General features: G+C 39.5%; 1 protein-coding gene across 11 annotated transcripts in view; it reads right to left on the bottom strand.

Moving 5' to 3' along the window:
* The window catches only part of KLF7 (KLF transcription factor 7), a 116749-nt gene that overhangs the window by 16030 nt on the left and 75717 nt on the right, over window positions 1-25002 (bottom strand). For 9 of the 11 annotated variants that reach the window (XR_016394026.1, XR_016394027.1, XR_016394028.1 and 6 more), the window contains one exon: window positions 6033-6156. The exons of 1 other annotated variant lie outside the window; for it this stretch is intronic. Coding sequence is in view for 4 of the 10 variants with exons in the window: in XM_089916463.1 (XP_089772589.1) it covers window positions 6033-6156 (124 nt within the window). In the remaining 6 variants the exon portion in view is untranslated. Of the gene's footprint in view, window positions 1-6032; window positions 6157-25002 lie in introns of those variants that run through there. One more of the 11 variants, XR_016394031.1, reaches the window with a different exon arrangement.

Below are 25002 nucleotides of genomic sequence, written 5' to 3'. Positions count from 1 at the left end.
ATGTGATAAACTATATTAACAAATTGAAGGAGAAAAACCATATGATCATCTCAATAGATGCAGAGAAAGCTTTCGACAAAATTCAACACCCATTAATGATAAAAACCCTCCAGTAGGCATAGAGGGAACTTAGCTCAACATAATAAAGGCCATATAGGACAAACCCATAGCCAACATTGTTCTCAATGGTGAAAACTGAAACCATTTCCTCTAAGATCAAGGAGGAACAAGACAAGGTTGTCCACTCTCACCACTATTATTCAACATAGTTTTGGAAGTTTTAGCCACAGCCATCAGAGAAGAAAAAGGAATAAAAGGAATCCAAAACAGAAAAGAAGTAAAGCTGTCACTGTTTGCAGATGACATGATACTATACATAGAGAATCCTCAAGATGCTACCAGAAAACTACTAGAGCTAATCAATGAATTTGGTAAAGCAGCAGGATACAAAATTAATGCACAGAAATCTCTTGCATTCCTATACACTAATGATGAAAAATATGGAGGAGAAATTAAGAAAACACTCCCATTTACCATTACAACAAAAACAATAAAATATCTAGGAATAAACCTACCTAAGGAGACAAAAGACCTGTATGCAGAAAACTATAAGACACTGATGAAAGAAATTAAAGATGATACAAACAGATGGAGAGATATACCATGTTCTTGGATTGGAAGAATCAATATTGTGAAAATGACTATACTACCCAAAGCAATCTACAGATTCAATGCAACCCCTATCAAGCTACCAATGGCATTTTTCACAGAACTAGAGTAAAAAACTTCACAATTTGTATGGAAACACAAAAGACCCTGAATAGCCAAAGCTATCTTGATAAAGGAAAATGGAGCTGGTGGGATCAGGCTCCTGGATTTCAGACTATACTACAAAGCTACAGTAATCAAGACAGTATGGTACTGGCACAAAAACAGAAATAGAGATCAATGGAACAGGACAGAAAGCCCAGAGATAAACCCACACACATATGGTCACCTTATCTTTGATAAAGGAGGCGAGAATATACAATGGAGAAAAGACAGCCTCTTCTATAAATAGTGCTGGGAAAACTGGACAGCTACATGTAAAAGAATGAAATTAGAACACTCCCTAACACCATACACAAAAATAAACTCAAAATGGATTAAAGACCTAAATGTAAGGCCAGAAACTATCTAACTCTTAGAGGAAAACATAGGCAGAACACTCTATGACCTAAATCACAGCGCGATCCTTTTTGACCCACCTCCTAGAGAAATGGAAATAAAAACAAAAATAAACAAATGGGACCTAATGAAACTTAAAAGCTTTTGCACAGCAAAGGAAACCATAAACAAGACGAAAAGACAACCCTCAGAATGGGAGAAAATATTTGCAAATGAAGCAACTAACAAAGGATTAATCTCCAAAATATACAAGCAGCTCATGCAGTCAATATCAAAGAAACAAACAACCCAATCCAAAAATGGGCAGAAGATCTAAATAGACATTTCTCCAAAGAAGATATACAGGTTGCCAACAAACACATGAAAGGATGCTCAACATCACTAATCATTACAGAAATGCAAATCAAAACTACAATGAGGTATCACCTCACACTGGTCAGAATGGCCACCATCAAAAAATCTATAAACAATAAATGCTGGAGAGGGTGTGGAGAAAAGGGAACCCTCTTGCACTATTGGTGGGAATGTAAATTTATACAGCCACTATGGAGAACAGTATGGAGGTTCATTAAAAATCTAAAAACAGAACTACCATATGACCCAGCAATCCCACTACTGGGCATTTACCCTGGGAAAACCATAATTCAAAAAGAGTCATGTACCACAATGTTCATTGCAGCTCTATTTACAATAGCCAGGGCACGAAAGCAACCTAAGTGTCCCTCGAGAGATGAATGGATAAAGAAGATGTGGTACATAAATACAATGCAATATTACTCAGCCATAAAAGAAACAAAACTGAGTTATTTGTAGTGAGGTGGATGGACCTAGAGTCTGTCATACAGAGTGAAGTAAGTCAGAAAGAGAAAAATACCGTATGCCAGCATATATATATGGAATCTAAAAAAAAAAAAAAATGGTTCTGAAGAACCTAGGGGCAGGACAGGAATAAAGATGCAGACGTAGAGAATGGACTTGAGGACACGGGGAATGGGAAGGATAAGCTGGGACGATGTGAGAGATTGGCATGGACATATATACACTACCAAATGTAAAACAGATAGCTAGTGGGAAGCAACCACATAGCACAGGGAGATCAGCTCGGTGCTTTGTGACCACTTAGAGGGGTGGATACGGAGGGTGGGAGGGAGACGCAAAGCGAGGAGATATGGGCATATATGTATATGTATAGCTGATTCACTTTGTTATGAAGCAGAAACTAACAAACCATTGTAAAGCAATTATACCCCAAAAAAAGACGTTAAAAAAGAAAAATTAGACTAGGTCCCTCACCACTGAGGTTTTATTTAAATCCAGTACACCAGCAAGATACTTAGCCATGATTAATTTATATTTATTAATTTATACTTACTGAGTTCCACATAGGAATAGTAAAGTAAAAAGTAATAAACTCAGCATCTAGAAATGCAGAATCAAATAATTGTAAGGTAATATACCCCCAGAGGGTATTTGTGACTCTACAGCAGTCAGATGACCTTGAATAAGAAGGTCCTTAATGATTGAAATTTGTTCATTACAGAGAACTAGTCAAACCCCTATTGTAGTTTCTGCTGCTTATGAAAAAGGCCCACTAAAGTCACATGGGCGTTAAGCTGATAGCAATCCTCTGGGGCACTGAAGGGCCAGATAGGGGCTGGTATTTGTCACCACCTCTTACTGAGCTGACTTAGAGATCAAAGATCAAAATGCCTCCTCTAAACTTCCCAGGATCTTGGAGGTACTACCCCGGGAGCAGTCTCCCTGGATTATATCTGCATATGACCACTTGTGGAAACAGCCCTGACAACCACCATCTGCAGCCTCGTGCTCTGTGGGCTGAGCAAGAAGATTCAGCGCTGTAAGCAGCTGGTCACTGAGTGGGCTGCACTGTTGAGTTTGACGGTAAGAAAATGGCAGAGTCACCTCACTGCTTTCTCCTCTAACCCAAACCTGAAGCCAGAGGTCACAAAACCCAATGTCTTCAGGGGCCAGGCAGATAAAGTAAATGGGTGCAATGGGTGAAGTGTAAGAAACACACAGCACTGTTAAACTATGTGATTCCACTTCTGATAAGGCATGGATTAAGAGGACATAACGAGAAGTGTGATGATACACGGCTATGGATGCTCTGCCTTCTCACTGGGGAGACTGTGGTGGGGGAGGAGGGACAGTGAGAAATGAGTGACCACAGGGCCATCACTGAAAGGTAGTGATGACTCTTCAGCACCAGAAAATCATGGCCACGTGGGAATGTGAGCCCACTGTTACCAGATCGTCTGCGTTTTTCAGACAAAGCTAGGAATAGAGATCTTTGTGGCACTTAGCAATTTTAAATGTTAGCAAGACAAAGAAAAACTCATGTATGTTTAATCTACCCTTCAGGCAAAATAAAAGTATAAGTTAGACTTATACTTTTTTGCATCTAGAAATGCAGAAGCAAATAATTTGGGCTCCAGGAGGTACCTGCTTTAAGGACAAGAAACCCTAATCCTAGTTCGGCCTCTAGGCGGTCTGATTGCTAAATTAAACGAGGCAAGAGATAGGTTTCTTGGGCTCATACACCCTTTGGGCCCAATAGGCTTCAGTGTCCTGCTAAGGGCTACAGATGCCCTCTGTTTCTGAAGGTAAAGTCTTCTAAGGAATGCCAAGTCCCCGGTCGCTCCAGGCTTTCCTTCCATCAGCTTTGGGACCACTCCAACTCCCCACGTCACCTCCCAGACCTGCTCTATTCTTAGCATAATTCCTGCAACTGAAGTACAAGGTGCTACCTGTCAGGACACACGAATGAGACTCCTCCCCCTGATTTCTGACACTGTTGAAATGCAATGACTCTTGGCCCATGTCACAGGACTCTGAGCTACTCACCAGCTCCCCCAAATACCACGTCACAGAATTTGTACCACCTGTTCCTCAAATTTCTAACTCCAGAAGCCAGAGTATATTTCAATGAGGAAAATAAAGCAAAAGACTAACCAAATTACCCATCCCTGACATCTCCTTCACTGAAATATCCAGTCGGTGTGAAATATTTCTCCATATAAATCACACAAATGGTCAGGTTTAATCCTAACGTGTCAAGTGCTGGACAGCTGCATACTGCTTAGTAACTCGGTGGACCTAAAGAGAGGAATGCTAACTGGCAATTTCCCCAGATTATGGCCATCCATAATGCACCACCTCCAAGTAATAGCCTCACCACCCTTCAGGGCAAGGCGACTCGTGTGTACCTACTACCACCACACTTTGACAACTCACAAAGGATCCTCTTCATCCCCACTGATATAAGGCTCTTCCTCAAAGGGCTGTGGTCAAAGAGTCACCATCTATATAACTTCTTTATTAGTAGCCAGGGTTAGAGAGGAATGAACTTGAGATGGGAGTCGAGAGACGATATCAAATAAGGAGAAACATCACTGAAATATAATCTGTAGAAGAACAGCTGCTGATTCACATAAATTTAGGGGGACTTTGAGGTAATGGGATAGAAATGAAAAAATAGGTTGTGTTTTTAGGTAGCAGAAGAGAGCTCCAAGGGAATGAGAGACAATAGCTTCATGGAATGTACTTCCTCAGCCCTGGGGTGGGAGGTTATCTTTGGGCTCCAGGAGGCATGGGGGGCTTTATTTAGTTCTTCAAGAATGAAGATAAGAGGAAAATAGCCTCTTCAGGAAAAAGGAGAAAAAAAAAAGGAGGAAAAACCTGAATGCTCCTTTATAAGCATCTTAAAGGAGCTCCAAGCCAAGTGGCCACCCATGAGATTTGGCCACTCTTGCCCTGCTCTCCAAACAAACAGGCACTACTCCAGAGGAAGGTCTGGTGAGGGAGGTGCCGGCACAGTGATGAGGGGGGCAGGATGGGAAAACCATTGCATTTCCTCCGACAGAGAGCCAGGCCTCTGCAGACATCCTGCTCACCCCTCCTGCCAGCCTGTGAACTGCTGGCTGAGCCGGGGAACCCTGAGGCTTTCAGGGCTTTTATCGTATTAGAAGCATTTTTCTCATCATAACCGAGACCTTTAGTAGTGCATTAAAAAGATGGTTAATTTTCTTAAGCTTCCTTTTAAACACAGAAATAGGATTAGAAGGCTAACACGCTCAGATGCAAGCCCATTATTTGATTATGTCTAAACCTAATCCTGCCTTCACCTTGGCCTGCAGAGTCTCCATTTTGGGGTTTATTGGTTGATAATGCCAGGGCTGTCAGGTACTATTACTTGCGTAGAATCTGCTGCTACGTGCTCTTTCTTCCACTATCAAATGCTGAAGGTTTGAAATTGAATTATAGGATAAGTTCTCAAAGCCTCACCAACTTTTAGAACTTTGTACCTATTTTCAAAGAAGAAAGGATGGTTCAGGCCCCCCAAAGAATGGGAACTCTCTTCAGCAAATTCATTTCTAACAGTGCTTCGAAGAAAAGCCTTATAACTCACCTTCCCTCCATTAAGCAGGCTTTCTATTCTTTCACGTTATTAAGGATGAGGAAAAATAGTGTTGATGTTAATAAAAAGATCAGAAGCTACAGGTGACCATTCTCTATCCTATCACTTTTCCTATTATACTAAAATTATCTGTCACATCATCCCCTTGAGGGTAGGAGCTATGTCTTATTGATACCCAGTGACTATCACCGTTCTGATGCTCATTAAATACTTATGTAACTGATCCAAGAATTCATATCATCTCTTGGTTACATACAAGGAGGCACCCTTATCTAATTGGTTTTCTCCATGGAGAAGTAAAAGGCATTCCCAGGCCTGAGTCTCTGCAAGAGAGGCTTGTGATAAACCCAAGAGCACACGACCAGCACCCCCCCCACCCATTTCAGCAACTCCCTTCCCCATCCCAGCAGCTTCTAAGTTTCTTTACCTGTCGCAGTGGTTGCATTTAAAGGGCTTTGCACCTGTGTGTTTCCTGTAGTGCCTTGTGAGCTCATCGCTTCGTGCAAAACGCCACTCACACCCTTCCCATGAGCACTTATAAGGCTTCTCACCTGCAAGAAGAGATGGAATGACCATGGTCAGCAACAGGAACAAAAGGGGCACACACCTGATCAGGGTCTGCTACCTATTCTACAGTATTGGAAAAGGGCTGTGAAATCATTCTTGAAAGACTGCATTTCCTAACACAGTATGTCACATTTGTTGTTTTTTTTTTTTTTAAGTGTCCTGGTGTTTTTCTTGTTATTTTATTTTATTTTATTTTTTAACCTTCAAAAGTGGTTTCACAAGATCTTCAAATCTGGAGCTGTCATTTCAGTTCCCAGAGTCAGAGCATTTCCTTCAACTGGTGAGGGATCAATTTTTATTTATTTTCTATTCCCTGGAGCACTTTGACACCCTCCCCCCGACTCCAAGCAGAAAGGAAATGTGCTATTTTCATCTGAACCACAAATGTTTCTAATTCTATTTTTCTCCAGAACCTACAGTAATTTACCATTTCAGCCTATTTAGTCTTCTCCCCTCTCTTCCCTCCTACCACAAACTGTAGCCAGGCAGCTGACTGACAAGGCAAAGAGCTCAGGTCTCCCAGAACCCCAGTTCCTTCCAGTAAATGTGAGTGGATGGACAGTCACGAGAAAAGGCTACGATCTGAGAGTAAAACAAAAATCACTTAACGATTCCCGGCATTTATGTAAAATACAGTTGCAAAAGTCCTATTTAAGAAGCTCATCACTTAATGACTCCAGAGCGTTCATATTTGAGCGTGATACACATTATTACAAAATATTTTTAAAGTCAATTTGTAGAGCAAGGTTTCAGCCACGGTGAAGCTGCTTAGAAGCACGAAATTCGAGCTCTGTGCTCAAGTGACCTTTTCGCACAGTAAATACAGATTGAGGAATATGGAAGAGAAAGTACATGATTTTCCTAAGACCTTTTTTTAACCCATCAACGTCTGTCATCAAACATGACAAATACTTACCCTTCCAACTGTATGGTGGGCTGGTTCTAATAAGAAGAAAAATGATCTTTGAAATCATGAGAGTTACCGAGCCCTGTAACTGAGAGGCTGGTTAGCATAGCAGTCAACAGCTCTGAAGCCAACCTTCCTAAGCTCAACTTTTGGTTCCGCCCTTAACTGTCTATCCTTGGGCAAGTTAATCAACATCTCTGTGCCTCTGTTTTCTTAGAGATATGTACCTTAAAGGGTTTGGAGAGGATAAATTAATATACATATGTACTATATATAAATTAGAACAACGCCTGGCATAGGTAAGTATTATAAACTGCTAAACCTGAAATTTCCAGATACACAAGTGCCAAAGTAGTACGGCTGCCCCATTATTTCTCCATTTTTAATAGCTCAACGTTCACTAGGCAGCACTTAAGGAGACATTGCCCAGGTACTATACTTGACCCAGTTTCTTCTTTCCACCTTTTTCCTTCCCTTTGAACCTAACTACAAAGCATTCACAATTCTTTATTTGTATCACCTAGAATTGAACCAAACATGATTGAAAAATTTCATTTCATTAAATTGGTGCCCTAGTGGGCTGCTGCTCTGTAAAACCCATGGAGAAGAGGAATGAGAAACACAGGCATTTCTTTTCAATCGAACCAAGAGGACATGAAGGAGGGCCAGAAGCGCAGGAGGAAACCCATTCAGTTTTGGAAACCAGAAAAAAAAAAAAAAAAAAAAAAGAATCACTGAGCGGTGTTAAAAGTTCACCTTCTGGATACTTAAAGCCACAATTTTGGAAAAGTGCGCTTGCTGCAGAGAAAGTGAAGAGTGGAGGGGTCAAGTCAGCTTTGGAGTTAGCACACCTGGGATCTTATTCATTCTTTGCAGACACCAGGCCTCAGGGTCCTTATCTGTCAAGTGGGGGTGAGATGCCTGTGTTTATCGTGAGGCTTACATAAGTCATTGTGTATAAGGCATTTCCAAAGCCTGGCACAAGGTAAATGTTCAATTAATCTGAACCCCCTTTCCTCCCCGTTCGTCTATATTCTCAGAGGCTGCTGAGGAGACAGGTCTAACTGGCCGTCAGTACGAACTTCCAGGGCTCAGGCTCCAGACAGCTGGGTCTGGAGTCACTCTGGGCAAACTAAATATTGGAAAACAGAGAGTCTTTTTAAGTTTTAAGTATTTTCTCAGTATACTGATGGAGAATGGACCAGAAAAACTGTGCTCTTTAGATCTGCTCTGAATGGGTGGGATGCTGAAGGGGAAATAAGAGACCCAAGTAGGAGAGAGAAGTGCCCTCTCAGAGAGGCCTGTTGGCATCATTTACTTAATGTTATTGATCACCCACGAGGCTCTGTTACTTCAAACAAATCTGACACAAACAACAACAAGAAACGGAGAATGAGGCACCAAAGACTTCAGAAATTCAAAATACCTTCCACCCTCAAAGGCCTTCAAATGAGAGTAAAATTGGAGGGTCCTGGAACCTTGGGTACCAAGCGTACCCCAAATGCAACAAGGCATCTGGAAATCCCATGACATTCTACAGCAACAAGCAGAGACATCCAGTCCCCAAAATCAATCCCACAATCGAACAGACCCGTCCATCACAGGCAACCACATTCTGAAGGACACAGGAAGGACACAGAAAATGAGGGAGATTAAAGTAGATGTCTTTGGGTATATTTTTTAAAAATTTCAAAGAGTTTGCTTTTCCCCTTGTTGAACTTTTTTTAACCAGTTTTGTTCTGTTCTATTCTGACAAATATCATCAAGGATTTAGTTATTTCCCAGAAAATAATGTAGATGCTCTGTTAATTCCTGGCACAAACCAACCATCCTCTTCCCAGTAGCTATTTCAGTGTCCTTCCAGTGGCTGCGTCCCTTTTGCCACCGCACAGACAGAAACTACAAACAGCTTGACTTAGCTCTGAATCGTGTCACCTAACATTGTTTCCTGCTTGCAGCAGGTGCTATACAGAATAACACTACGGACAAGACCCTCTGTGCCCTGCTAGTTTAGCCAAGTTATGCTACAGTGATGCATCAAGTTATTTTTCTAGCTCCTGAGTAATTGACCTACAAGTTGCCATTCCCGCAAATACTCACTAATAAGAAATTTAAAATAACCAAGAAAGAACAGAGCCAAATGAAGGAGTAGTGCCTGAAACAGGGAGAGTTCAGAAATCAGAGGGACAGGAAAAATACAAAGAATTGGGAATACAATTTCCTATCTAAAGCTCACAAATAGTGTGGTTAGGCTGGCCTAGTTTCTGGGTTCTGTACCCACTTCCACAAACTAATATCTACTCTCAAGTCAGTGAAATTCTTCCGTCAGCACTTTGCATGGCCAAGATTACATCCCCCAGACACCAACACCTGACTGCTGGATCTTGGGGGCAGAACAACCTACACCCACAATGCATTAGTTTTTATCCTAACACCGTACCTGAGGGTTTCTGCTCATTTTATGAAAGGCTTGGCTTTCCTTCTTTAGAAAAGAACGGCTTTCTTTATAAAAGAAAACAAAGGCTTTTAGAAAAATAAGACAGGGGGTGAAAGGGGTGTAGGAGAAAAGAAGGAAGGAAGGAAGGAAGGGAGGGAGGGAGAGAGGGAGGGAGGGAGAAAGAAAGAAAAGAAAAAGGCAGTTCAGTAATAACTGAACAGATTCATGCAAAATCAGCTCATCTGCCTCACCCTCCCTTCTGTCCTTGCTCCACTCCAGGTCCTATTCCTGGGTATAAAACAGAAAATGTCATAGCCCTGCCCCACGCTACACTTGCGGCACCTAGAATGCCCAGCATTTGGCTCACTGCATCTCAAGAGTGAACAAAAATGTTCAAGAGAGGTCTCTGTGAGACAGGCAAATGGGAGACAGGCTTCAAACATCAGGACTCAAGTTCCGAAGGAGTGTGTGAATGAAGGCAAGCATGTGACAAAGAGGATGTACAGGAGAGCATGACAGTGCCTGCACGGTTCACAGGGCCCGCAGTAGAAGCCGCTCTTCAGAATTTTAGGGGGAACATCAAGAACTGCTTTTCCTTTCTGGAAATTATTAACCCCAGGAAACTCATTTCCCTGGGGGAGTATGTGTCACGTCAGATGTGATAGTAGGTCTAATCAGGTGTAAATAGATTTATAGCCATATGAGGGCTCTTAAGGAGAGTTAAGGATGCTTGAGAAACAGGACTGACATTTAGCAAGGCTGAATCATGGCACAAATTCATGCTTCCCCACAAAATGGCCTCTGAAATGGAATGTGGTCTAAAGCGGTGTGGCATTTTTTTTTTTTTTTAGTTTCTTACAGAGTAACTCTTCCTACATCACAAACATCACATTTGATTGATCAAAATATATTGTTACCATTACCTTTTGAACATGTACCTCCAATACATGCAGATTTATTCATGAATTATATAAATGTACTAATGTCCTAATATATTAGGATATTATAAAACATACACTCAATATAGAAATTTAAAAGAATTAGGGTCAATTAAATATAAATAGAAGTTATAAATTTTTCTTCCTGCACTCAAAAAGACTGTGTTGCACAACCCTATTTCGAGACCATTGCCCTACAGGGTAGATGAAAACAGCTTGGCTCCAAGCTCACTGGTCTCTGTGCTTCTATCCTTGGCCCCTATGGTCTATTCTCGCTGCAGCAGTCAGAACAACCTTTTGAAAATGTAAATCAGAGCATGTGTGTCCCTTAAAGGTGACTTCAATCTTTATATTTCCATATAATTGTTTTCTTTAAAATCCCCTGGATTTTATTTTATGCATTTAAAAATATTATTCTGCAGAGGGTTCCACAGGCTTCACCAAACTGCCAAAGAAGTTCATGACCCAAAAATGGTTAAGAAGATATTAAAGTGTAAATGCTCCAATGGTTTCCTATTGCTTTTAGAATAAAAGTCAAAAGCCTATAAGGTCCTGTAGTATAGAGTCTACATGATCTGCCACCGCCAACCTGATTCCCCACGCCCTATCTGGCTGTTCCCATCTCAGGGCCTTTGCACTTGCTACCTGGAACGCTCCTGTTGCCTCACTTCATTCAGGTCAATGTTCAAATGTCTCCACCTCAGAGAGACCTACCCTCCCCATCATCTGCTGAACAGCAGATTCTGTAATCTTCTATATACTACTTAGTCACTCTGACATTAGACTGCATATTGTTTGTGTGTACTACTGTCTGCTTCCCCTAGGAGAGTATAAGCTTCATGCGGGCATCTCTTTTGTTCACTGTGATACCAACAGCATTAAAGCAGGGCCTGGCTCAATCCTGTAAAAGAAACTGCATGAATAAAGCATCCTCATTTGCAACAAAGACCCAGGTACAGCAGAGGTGCAGGACAGCCTGAGTGATTTCAGTCCCTCTCTATGTACTGAACTGGCATAAGAGTAGAAAATGTTTGCTTGCTTGTTTAAATCTGGCCACGCCTCTGTAACAGGGACTACAATGTGAAACTCTACAATGGATTAACTATTCCTTCACCATCAAAGATCACTTCCCACTTCTTCCCTATCTGCCCGAGCCTAAAAAAGGAGTATCCTGAAAATCTTCCTGTAAATCTTCATCTCAACCCTGGGATCAGTCTCCTGAGAAACATCCCCTCTGGGAAACCAAGTGCATCATTTTACAGAACTCATTGGTAGAGGTTCTCACTGAAGATGGGTTTGGGAGAGCATAAGTGATATGTCAAACGTATTGCACTATACATTTGCCTTTAAGTTATAGATTGTAGCATGAAATATGAACAGGTGTCAGAATCTTGCATTTAAAGTCTCTTGAAAATAAACATTGCTAATGCAAATTTTCTGCATTCATTTCCTGATCTGCAAAATTTCAAGTTCCTAATCCATTTCCTAAGGAGACTAGGATGTTGATGTACCTATTAGTTTCTGTTAAAACTAATTCTATCTATTTCTTTTTATTTGTTTAAAAAATGTAGCTACTAGATTTCTGTTATCTGGGCATGTTAGGGTCCTAGTCTCCTTAGGACTTGGATTAGGAATTTGAAATTCTGTAGATCAGGAAATGGAAAAGCAAAATGGAAAGGAGAAAGGGTACTCTGTAATGGGTTTATATTGTCACCTAGCACATCTAGAGGAAACCAGCAAAGACCCATCAATTGCTTTCACATCACACTCAGCAACACTAGAGAATTTAAACCACCTGGGGAATACAGACACTGAGAGAGAAAATGTCACAAAGCTTTCTTAACATTGGAAAAAGAGGCTCATCCACCAGAGGGCAGACAGCAGAAGCAAGACGAACTACAATCCTGCAGCCTGTGGAACAAAAAACACATTCACAGAAAGACAGACAAGATGAAAAGGCAGAGGGCTATGTACTGGATGACAGAACAAGATAAAACCCCAGGAAAACAACTAAATGAAATGGAGATAGGCAATCTTCCAGAAAAAGAATTCAGAATAATGATAGTGAAGATGATCCAGGACCTCAGAAAAAGAATGGAGGCAAAGATTGAGAAGACGCAAGAAATGTTTTTAAAAGATCTAGAAGAATTAAAGAACAAACAAACAGAGATGAACAATACAATAACTGAAATGAAAACCACACTAGAAGGAATCAATAGCAGAATACCTGAGGCAGAAGAACAGGCAAGTGACCTGAAAGACAAAATGGTAGAATTCACTGCTGCAGAACAGAATAAAGAAAAAGAATGAAAATAAATGAAGACAGCCTAAGAGACCTCTGGGACAACATTAAACGCAACAACATTCGCATTATAGGGGTCCCAGAAGGAGAAGAGAGAAAGGGCCCAAGAAAATATTTGAAGAGATTATAGTCGAAAACTTCCCTAACATGGGAAAGGAAATAACCAGCCAAGTCCAGGAAGTGCAGAGAGCCCTATACAGGATAAACCCAAGGAGAAACACGCTGAGACAAATAGTAATCAAACTGGCAAAATTTAAAGACAAAGAAAAAGTATTGAAAGCAGCAAGGGAAAAACGACAAATAACATACAAGGGAACTCCCATAATGTTAACAGCTGATTTCTCAGCAGAAACTCTACAAGCCAGAAGGGAGTGGCACGATATACTTAAAGTGATGAAAGGGAAGAACCTACAACAAAGATTACTCTACCCAGCAAGGATCTCATTCAGATTCGATGGAGAAATCAAAAGCTTTACAGACAAGCAAAAGCTAAGAGAATTCAGCACCACCAAACCAGCTCTACAACAAATGCTAAAGGAACTTCCCTAAGTGGGAGACACAAGAGAAGAAAAGGACCTACAAAAACAAACCCAAAACCATTAAGAAAATGGTAATAGGAACATACATATCGATAATTGCCTTAAACGTGAATGGATTAAATGTTCCAACCAAAAGACACAGGCTTGCTTAATGGATACAAAAACAAGACCCATGTATATGCTGTCTACAAGAGACCCACTTCAGACCTAGGGACACATACAGACTGAAAGTGAGGGGATGGAAAAAGATATTCCATGCAAATGGAAATCAAAAGAAAGCTGGAGTAGCAATACTCATAACAGATAAAATAGACTTTAAACTAAAGAATGTTACAAGAGACAAGGAAGGACACTATGTAATGATCAAGGGATCAATCCAAGAAGAAGATATAACAATTATAAATATATACGCACGCAACATAGGAGCACCTCAATACATAAGGCAACTGCTAACAGCTCGAAAAGAGGAAATTGACAGTAACACAATAATAGTGGGGGACTTTAACACCTCACTTACACCAATGGACAGATCATCCAAACAGAAAATTAATAAGGAAACACAAACTTTAAATGACACAATAGACCAGATAGATTTAATTGAGATTTATAGGACATTCCATCCAAAAACAGAAGATTACACTTTCTTCTCAAGTGCACACGAAACATTCTCCAGGACAGATCACATCCTGGGTCACAAATCAAGCCTCAGTAAATTTAGAAAATTGAAATCATATCAAGCATCTTTTCTGACCACAATGCTATGAGATTAGAAATCAATTACAGGGAAAAAAAACGTAAAAAACACAAAACACATGGATGCTAAACAATATGTTACTAAATAACCAAGAGATCACTGAAGAAATCAAAGAGGAAATCAAAAAATACCTAGAGACAAATGACAATGAAAACATGACAATCCAAAACCTATGGGATGCAGCAAAAGCAGTTCTAAGAAGGAAGTTTATAGCTATACAAGCCTACCTCAAGAAACTAGAAAAATCTCAAGTAAACAATCTAACCTTACACCTAAAGGAACTAGAGAAAGAAGAACAAACAAAACCCAAAGTTAGCAGAAGGAAAGAAATCATAAAGGTCAGAGCAGAAATAAATGAAATAGAAACAAAGAAAATAATAGCAAAGATTAATAAAATTAAAAGCTGGTCCTTTGAGAAGATAAACAAAATTGATAAACCATTAGCCAGACTCATCAAGAAAAAGAGGGAGAGGACTCAAATCAATAAAATTAGAAATGAAAAAGGAGAAGTTACAACAGACACTGCAGAAATACAAAGCATCCTAAGAGACTACTACAAGCAACTCTATGCCAATAAAATGGACAACCTGGAAGAAATGGACAAATTCTTAGAAAGGTATAACCTTCCAAGACTGAACCAAGAAGAAACAGAAAATATGAACAGACCAATCACAAGTAATGAAATTGAAACTGTGATTAAAAATCTTCCAACAAACAAAAGTTCAGGACCACATGGCTTCACAGGTGAAGTCTATCAAACATTTAGAGAAGAGCTAACACCCATCCTTCTCAAACTCTTCCAAAAAATTGCAGAGGAAGTAAAACTCCTAAACTCATTCTATGAGGCCACCATCACCCTGATACCAAAACCAGACAAAGATACTACAAAAAAAGAAAATTACAGACCAATATCACTGATGAATAGAGATGCAAAAATCCTCAACAAAATACTAGCAAACAGAATCCAACAACACATTAAAAGGGTCATACGCCATGATCAAGTGGGATTTATCCCAGAGATGCAAGGATCCTTCACTATACGCAAATCAATCAATCTGATACACCATATTAACAAATTGAAGAATAAAAACCATATGATTATCTCAATAGATGCAGAAAAAGCTTTTGACAAAATTCAACACCATTTATGATAAAAACTCTCCAGAAAGTGGGCATAGAGGGAACCTACCTCAACATAATAAAGGCCAAATACGACAAACCCACAGCCAATGTCATTCTTAATGGTGAAAAGCTGAAAGCATTTCCTCTAAGATCAGGAACAAGACAAGGATGTCCACTCTCACCACTATTATTCAACATAGTTTTGGAAGTCCTAGTCACGGCAATCAGAGAAGAAAAATAAATAAAAGGAATACAAATTGGAAAAGAAGTAAAACTGTCACTGTTTGCAGATGACATGTTACTATACATAGAGAGTCCTAAAGATGCCACAGAAAACTACTAGAGCTAATCAATGAATCTGGTAAAGTTGCAGGATACAAAATTAATGCACAGAAATCTTTTGCATTCGTATACACGAATGATGAAAAATCTGAAAGAGAAATTAAGGAAACATTCCCGTTTACCATTGCAACAAAAAGAATAAAATACCTAGGAATAAACCTACCTAGGGAGACAAAAGACCTGTATGCAGAAAACTATAAGACACTGATGAAAGAAATTAAAGATGATACAAACAGATGGAGAGATATACCATGTTCTTGGATTGGAAGAATCAATATTGTGAAAATGACTATACTACCCAAAGCAATCTATAGACTCAATGCAATCCCTATCAAACTACCAATGGCATTTTTCACAGAACTAGAGTAAAAAACTTCACAATTCGTATGGAAACACAAAAGACCCTGAATAGCCAAAACTATCTTGAGAAAGGAAAATGGAGCTGGTGGAATCAGGCTCCTGGATTTCAGACTATATTACAAAGCTACAATAATCAAGACAGTATGGTAGTGGCACAGAAACAGAAATAGAGATCAATGGAACAGGATAGAAAGCCCAGAGATAAACCCACACACATATGGTCACCTTATTTTTGATAAAGGAGGCGAGAATATTCAATGGAGAAAAGACAACCTCTTCTATAAGTGGTGCTGGGAAAACTGGACAGTTACATGTAAAAGAATGAAATTAGAACACTCCCTAACACCATACACAAAAAGAAACTCAAAATGGATTAGAGACCTAAATGTAAGACCGGGCACTATAAAACTCTTAGAGGAAAACATAGGAAGAACACTCTTTGACATAAATCACAGCAAGATCTTTTTTGACCCATCTCTTAGAGAAATGGAAATAAAAACAAAAATAAACAAATGGGACCTAATGAAACTTAAAAGCTTTTTCACAGCAAAGGAAACCACAAACAAGACGAAAAGACAACCCTCAAAATGGGAAGAAAATATTTGCAAATGAATCATCGGACAAAGGATTAATCTCCAAAATATATAAACAGCTCATGCAGCTCAATATTAAAAAAAACAAACAAGCCAATCAAAAACTGGGCAGAAGACCTAAACAGACATTTCTCCATAGAAGACATACAGATGGCCAAGAAGCACACATAAAGCTGCTCAACATTACTAATTATTAGAGAAATGCAAATCAAAACTACGAGGTATCACCTCACACCAGTTAGAATGGGCATCATCAGAAAACCTACAAACAACAAATGCTGGAGAGGGTGTGGAGAAAAGGGAACCCTCTTGCACTGTTGGTGGGAATGTAAATTGATACAGCCACTATGGAGAACAGTATGGAGGTTCCTTAAAGAACTAAAAATAGAATTACTATATGACCCAGCAATACCACTACTGGGCATATACCCAGAGAAAACCATAATTCAAAAAGACACATGCACCCCAATGTTCACTGCAGCACTATTTACAATAGCCAGGTCATGGAAGCAACCTAAATGCCCATCAACAGATGAATGGATAAAGAAGATGTGGTACATATATACAATGGAATATTACTCAGCCATAAAAAGGAACAAAATCGGGTCATTTGTAGAGATGTGGATGCATCTAGAGACTGTCATCCAGAGTGAAGTTAGTCAGAAAGAGAAAAACAAATATCGTATATTCACGCATATATGTGGAACCTAGAAAATGGCACAGATGAACTGGTTTGCAGAACAGAAATTGGTATACAGAAGTAGAGAACAAACGTATGGACACCAAGGGAGGAAAGCGGCGGGGGGTGGTGGTGGTGCTGGGATGAATTTGGAGACTGGGATTGACATGTATACACTCATGTGTATAAAATGGATGACTAATAAGAAAATAAATAAATAAACATTAAAAAAAATTGGAAAAAGAGTAACCAGTAAACATCACTCCATAGCTTGGCAATCCCTTCTCAGGGTGTATGTGCTACAACTAAAAAATACTCCACGTTATTAACGCTGCTTTGGAAAACTGTCTCAGAGTTCCTCTTAGATTCCAGCTAAATTTTTTTTTTAATGATAATGTTTGAAACATTTATTTACTAAATCACTTCGAGACTGATCTACATGAATTCAGTAAATTAAACCTTTAATGGAAAATTGTAGTGAGCAATGCAATATACAGGTCATGATGCTGTGACAGGTTTGTAAATTCTCAAACTCAAAGAAAACGACCATGGCCCCGTTTTCCAGATTGCCACTTTTAAGGTGGAAATGGCTTCCAATTATTATTACTAACATTGTTAAATATTATTAATAATCATTGTTCCAGCTGAATTTTAAATATTTTTTTCCCAAGGTTTTTAGATTAGGGGAGTGATGGAAAAATGAGACAAGGGCTTTATTTTCCTGAATTTCAAAAGCATTTATAACTATTACATAAAATAAAATATGTACTCATTTATTTATGCTCCATGTTGATTGTTTTCATTCATCCATTTACTTGCTCATCCAAAAGCCAACTAGGTGCTAGGGCCTGAGTTACTGAATTTATGCAAAGCACCAGACACTTTACAGACCATACAAACATTTACTCTATTTTTTTTTTTAGTTTTAAAACAACTAATAAAATAATAACTGGCCTAGATTAGGTTAACTCCTCATTGCCTGGATCACCACCTTAAAATGGTTGCTTAAAAATTTATATATTAAAATTTAAACCTTATATCCTTAATGAGGTATAGCTCCTACTTCAGAATATGGAGAGAGGTGAGAAAGGATTTTGACTTAATCCCACAGCTGTCAACAACTGCAGTGTCCAATACAGTAGTCAGAAACCACATGTGGCTGTGAGCACTTGAAATGTGGCTAAGGCAACTAAAGAACTGAACTTCCGGGCTTCCCTGGTGGCGCAGTGGTTGAGAGTCCGCCTGCCGATGCAGGGGACACGGGTTCGTGCCCCGGTCCGGGAAGGTCCCACATGCCGCGGAGCAGCTGGGCCCGTGAGCCATGGCCGCTGAGCCTGCGCGTCCGGAGCCTGTGCTCCGCAACGGGAGAGGCCACAACAGTGACAGGCCCGCGTACCGCAAAAAAAAAAAAAAAAAAAAAAAAAAAAAGAACTGAACTTCCAATTTAATTTAATGTAAATTAAAATTTGAAAACTGAAGCAATATAAATAATATTTTATACTCTTCTTTTGGTAGGACTGTATTTAACTTTAACCATTGAAAATTTAGCATATGGATTTAGGCATGTAGTAAGTATAGAATACACTGGATATGGAAGACTTATTAATAAAAAGAATATGATATAGCTCAATAATTTTTTCATATTGACTTATGTTGAAAGAATATTTTGGATATATTGGTTTAGATAAAATATATTATTAAAATTACTATTACCTATTTCTATTTACTTTTTACAAAATGTGGTTACTGGAAAATTTTAAATCACATATATGGCTTGCATATATTTCTATTTTAGACAGCACTAGTTTAAAATATAGCTTCTATGTAGAATTCCCACCATTAATTCAAGTGTAAGGGCTCATCCTTTCTAAACTCTTACCAATGCCCAGCACAAAAAGCTATGTTACCACCCTGCTATCCAGATTCACAAACCCTAACACACATCATCCAAAACAACTCATCTCTGTCTGCAGGTAAGGAGGCAAAGTCAAATACTGATACTTCTGGTCTAACTCACTGATAGTGAAAATACCATCAGCCTCTTCAGTGTGACAACCTGGGTTCAGCCAACATTAATTGTTGGTTCTAATATGCACCGAGCAATGACAGTGCTAGAGATTAAAGCAAAAGTAAATGGTCTCGGCACTAAAGGAGTTCCCAGGTGGGAAAGCCCCACGCGTGAACACAAACAACACAAGCCCAATGCAACTGATCAATGTGTGTGCGTGGATGTGTGGAGGAGGCCATCCCTAGACTCTGTAGGACCCTCAGGGTAGGCTTCCCTCAATGCCCTGAAGAAACTTGAATCATTGGTCTGGTGGAGAGAAAAAGGACTAGTCATCCAAAACCAGATTCTTTTAGCTCTGGCTTTGCCACATACTAGCAATACAGCCTTGCAGAGTCAGTTAACTTCTTCTGGATTTACTGTTCTTAACCGCGTAGAAAAGAAATTTTAAAACACCTTCCCTCTTCTCTTGTAGTTATGAAGATTCAATGGAATCTAGTACATAAAAGTGGTCAATTACGAAGTCCCAAATGGATAAAGGGTGTATTGACAATGATGGTGATATCAAAATGGAGTTTGCAGGTGTGCAGGAGGTCAGAGAAGACTATGGGAACAGAGACCTCTGTCACCTCTGTATGCAGGGCAAGGGCACAAGGGCTTCTCCATGAAACTTAAACTGAAGCCCAAGCATCACACTGAATCACTTCTCAGACCCACCTAGCTTTGTAAAACACGGCCTGGAAATACACAGGATTAAGCAAGTCTTTGGGGACATATTCCATTTTTAATGACTGTTAACTTTTTCTAAACATTCCTTTGGAGGTGAACTGTTAGATTCTTAGTGAATTTGTCTGAAATGCTGAAGGAAGACTGGATTGGTCATGAAAACAGGCAACCATCACAGATGCTGGAACAAGTATATCTCTCAGCAATTATAGAGTTTTTGCAAATGTGCAACCTGTGAGTCCAATACATTTGTTTTTAGATACCACAGCATGTGTCCCATAAGGCTAGGGGTATCACAATATTCTCAAAGTCAAACTGATTTCTTATTTTATCAAAACGTATACAGCATTCTAATATTTTCAGTAAGTTACAATTAATTCCCTTCCCCCAGCAAAACAAAAACAAAATCTCACAACTCTTAAGAGAGTAATTCTCAAAAGACTGTAAACTCACTTAAAAATTCAATACTCGTACCTGAAGTTATATGATCTCAAGCTGTAAAACAGGTAAGTATGACCATTCGGGGAACTAAATGTCTTTCTGGCACCATGGTTAATTTTTTCTTATTTTGCTTTGATTCTTACTGGCTTCTTTTTGTTGCTGTTGTCCAATATTAATTTTAAAAATTATTTTTATCAGCTTTTTAAAGATAAATTCAAGGAAAGTTTAATATCAGTTTGGAAATTTAAGTACATTTTGGTGATTACCAAAGTTACAATAAAAGTTAAAAGCTAGATAGAAATTAAATTTGAAGAAAAAATTTGTTAAAACATTTGTCTCTTTTCCTGTCACAATAACTACACCATGTGAATTTATTTGAAACTAATTTGTAGGGCATTTCCTCCATTTAGCAATAAAGATATTACTCTGTAAGCCAGGTCTCCACAATTCAATGTGATGTATTTAGGTAAGAATTTGATTAAGAACTATGAATTTCAAACTCATAGCCAAAATCTTTGATTTTTGTATTCAAATGTAAATATAGCACGATTGCAAAGGATACATGCAGGAACAGTGTATTACTATTACAACCATGACCAAACTATTAATTTTTGAATCATTAAAAAAAATTTAATTTTAAAAATGAAGAGGAAAAAAATGTAACTTTAGCCCCAATCAACATGTTCCAAGCTTAGTTGATATGAAAAAAGTATCACCAAGCCACTGTGAAAGTAGTAATATCTCTAATGCAGAAGTGTGCCATGCCCTTCAGAAGCAAACCAACATAGAACAGGAACCCTTCCCCCCAAAGGTCCAACGAATTTCAGAGGCTGGTAACTCAGGTGTACAACTTCAAGTGAGTACTGGCAGGAATTTATTCTTCTAGCATGAAGGGAGGTAGCAAGAAAAAGAATAATGGGTAGCACAGAGCTTTGAATGAGAGTAGGCCTTATACCTACTGGTGAGGATCTGGGAGAACCCGAGGGCAGTGGGAGAGGATTGTGTATCTGGGATTTATGAAAAAAAGAGGGGCATGGAGGTCCAGTACCAGTGTGTCGGGAGGGTAGGCTAAAACAAATCTCTCTGGATCCAGGACACATGGTAGTCACCAACTGGCACATATCACATTAGTAGATGATGCCTAATTTATTGTCTTAGATACACTGAATTTTCCTTTTTTGCTAACTAAAAATTGGATTATATAAGCTTGAAACACATATATTAGGGTACAGAGTTAATTTTCTGCTACATATGTGATATATATGGAAAGAGATGGACCGGTGGTATAGAAAACCATAAAACTGGATAATCCAAAAACCATGTTAGATCTGATTTTGGAAATTATCAAATGACTAGTGTCAGTATCCTGAATTTGTTCTGATTCAGCTAACGCAATCATTAATGGTTATTCCCTGATTATACAAATGCAGATGGTAGAGAAGTGGTCTAAGCAAATCAATACTGGATAAGGTAATTTGTCTTAAATTAAAAAACAAAAAGGTAACTTTATCAATCCTCAAAAAGCCCAAATTGTATCATTTATATACAGACGATGGAGATATGGGCCCTCACCTGGACCAGCTACCATTCAAGCTGAATAGATATGGATCCAATTCCCTAGAGATTTCGAGTCAAGATTTAAAGCATCAATTTGTCTATATAACTTAACTCTCCCAAGATTAACCCCCTTTTTTCCCAGAGACCAAATTTCCCCATTAGCTAAACCATCCCACATGCGTACCTGCCCAAGTATGAAGTTTAAGGAAATAAAACTCAAAAGGAAAATATCAGTCTCTTATTTTGACAAATGATAACTTATGCAAGATGCTCTTCAAATACCACTGCCTATGTACTTTGGAAAAGATGTCCACAAAACCATTTCATTTTTTTCCCTACCCTTATCTATCCACTACTCCTTCCACAAACCCCTCACTCTCCAACATTCCCAAGCAGCCGCCCCAGCCCTTCCTGCTTACGGGGATGTCCTCAACTCAAGATGTGTCTGTCTTCTACATGTCAGCCCAAAGTATTTCTCCTTCTGAGAAAACTATAGTTTTGTCCGAGTTTTCACTCTTTGGCCACCTGTTTGCTATTTCCTATAGATATTTATCTTTTTATGCCTTGATCTTTTGCCCTGCCTGAGTATCCAACGTGTCTAGGAACAGAGCTAGATGCTTTCTCGCTTGCCTCTTTGTCATCACCCACTGTCGAGTACCAGCTCAGGCATTCTCAGGGCATATAGTGCACTCAGAATGACACTTACTAATGAACAGGTCAGTGATCAATCAGAAATCAACAGTAACATCCTGCCTTCCAGATTCACAAACCCTAACATGCAATTGTTTCCGACACACCTCATCTCTGTCCACAAGTGAGCAGACAAAGTCAGATACCAAGACTTCTGGTCTAACCCACTGATGGTGAAAATACCATCAGCCTCTTCAGTGTGACAACCTAGATTCAACCAACATTACTTGTTGGTTCTTATATGCACCGAGCAATGACAGTGCCGGAGATTAAAGCAAAAAAGTAAAGGGTCTCTGTTTTAGAGGGGTTTCCAGGTGGGGAAGCCCCATGTGTGCACACAAGCAACAAAAGCCCGATGTGTCTGATCAGTGCATGTGCGAGGATGTGTGGAGAAGGCCATCCCTAGACTCTGTAGGACCCTCAGCGTAGGCATCCCAGAAGAGAGAAGCCTCACTGAAACTTGAGGGATGCCAGGGACAAGGGCAGTGGGCATTTCAGGGAGAAGGAACAGCAGATACAAAGGCCCACAGATGCGGAACAGTGGGGTGTCGCAGCTGAGGTGAAAGGTGAGTATATGAAGAGGAATTTCAAGAATGGACAGGAAAGAAGTAAGAACCACACCCTTAGGGGTCTTGATGACAAGCCACCCCCCTCCCAGGAGACTGACTTCCTTGAAGTGAGAGTTCATGTCTTTACATAGCTGTATCCTCAGAGCCTAGCCTAATGTGTGGCACCAGTACCTCACAAAGCATATCCTCTGGGAAGCGATTCTAGACCAACTCTGGTAGAACTGGGTGCCCCTTCCTCTCTGATCCTATAACTTCTTCAGGAGAGTCTTGTCTTACTGCTTGAGTGATTTGTTTACATGCTGTCGCCTCAGCATGTAAACCAACTGGTCCCTGCAAGGGTAGAGGCCAGGTTTACTTGCCTTAGTATTTCCAAGACTTATTTAGAACAGTGGAGACATTTCAAAGACCGTCAATTAACTTGATGGAACAAACATGCATCTATGACTAGTCCTTAGTGCAAACCTTCCTTCAAGCACTGTAGCTTAGATCCTCCTACAACCTCTTTCTGCTGCTTTGTAATAGGAATTAGGAAGAAAACACAATGATTGAAGCCACCCATGGAGTCTACATTAACACACACACACACACACACACACACACACACAAAACCACCTCCCCCCAAATCTGCAAACAATTCAGCACAAACATGTTGACACCCACATATGTAAAAACATCCCCACACAATCTGTCAGACTATATCCCTCTAACCTCAAACAGCCTTAATTTTGTCTGTGCTAAACCCACAGCTACAAAATACTTTTCTCTTCATTCTTCTACTAAATTTTCAACTTGGGGTGAAAATGTCAGTGCAATGTGATTTGATACTTTGGAAAGAAAAAAGTGCAAGAATATTAAGATGTGGTTAATTTGACCCTACAGGCTTACTTTCTCAAAGTTATTCATTTCCCAGTCACTTCATATTATGCCAATAATGCAATATTCTCATAAAATGCAAAATGTAAATTAAATTTCCATTCAGAACTTCTGGCATACCACAGGAAGCTAGTTTCCCTGCAGTTATTTTGACTGTGCAATGTGCCACAAACTAAAATGCACTACGATTTTTTTTCTTACCATATTATACTTTTAGAATTTCTGAACTGAAGTGCTTCATGTTTAAATGTCTTAAAAAGAGGCTATTCTTAAGACTCAGAGCAGAGCAGCAACAGCCAGTTGTCCTTCTATAGTCATTCTCCCTTTTTCTATCATAAGAGAATCCCCAGATTTTAGCCATGCTCATCGCTACCCAGAATGAGAATTCTACTTCCCAGCTCCTTTGCAGTTGCATATCGACATATAACTAACTTCTGGTTGATGAGATGTGAATGGAAGTGACAAGTGCAATTCCAAGCTGTACTTTTAAAAATTGGGACATCCTCTCCCCTTCCCACTTTCAAAATAGTTGCATGAAAACTAGGTTGATATAAAGCAGGGCTGGGAGTAGCAATCTTGAATTGCATGGACATGGGAGATCCCTTAAGGACAGAAACCCTTGGGATGGGGGAGGGACCAACAGGACAGGAGTCTGGGCTTTTGTAAACTTCTCAGAGCACACCTGCCTCAGAGACTGGACTTTTATGTGAAAGAGAAAAAAACATCTTCCATCTTCTTTAAGCCTCTGTTTAAGGTCTCTGTCACAAATAGCTTCATTTATGTTCTTATTAATTCAAAGGGTAAACAGAAAGCAATGAATGAAAATGATACATGCCCAAATGGAAAACTTGCAGTAAAAGCATTATTTCACATCTCAATCTCACTTTCTGTTTTATTCAGAAAGGTTGCCAGAACTTCTGGAAATGGAGTATCATGTTTGCAAGTACAGTTCAGTGGAAAATACATACGCGCGCACACACACACACACACACACAC

Source organism: Delphinapterus leucas, chromosome 8 (genome assembly GCF_059928025.1).
Source record: "Delphinapterus leucas isolate spDelLeu-1000000601 "Yukka" chromosome 8, BTC_Dleu_Yukka2, whole genome shotgun sequence".
NCBI classification, from domain to species: Eukaryota; Metazoa; Chordata; class Mammalia; order Artiodactyla; family Monodontidae; genus Delphinapterus; species Delphinapterus leucas.
This window is presented reverse-complemented; position numbering and strand designations above follow the sequence as displayed.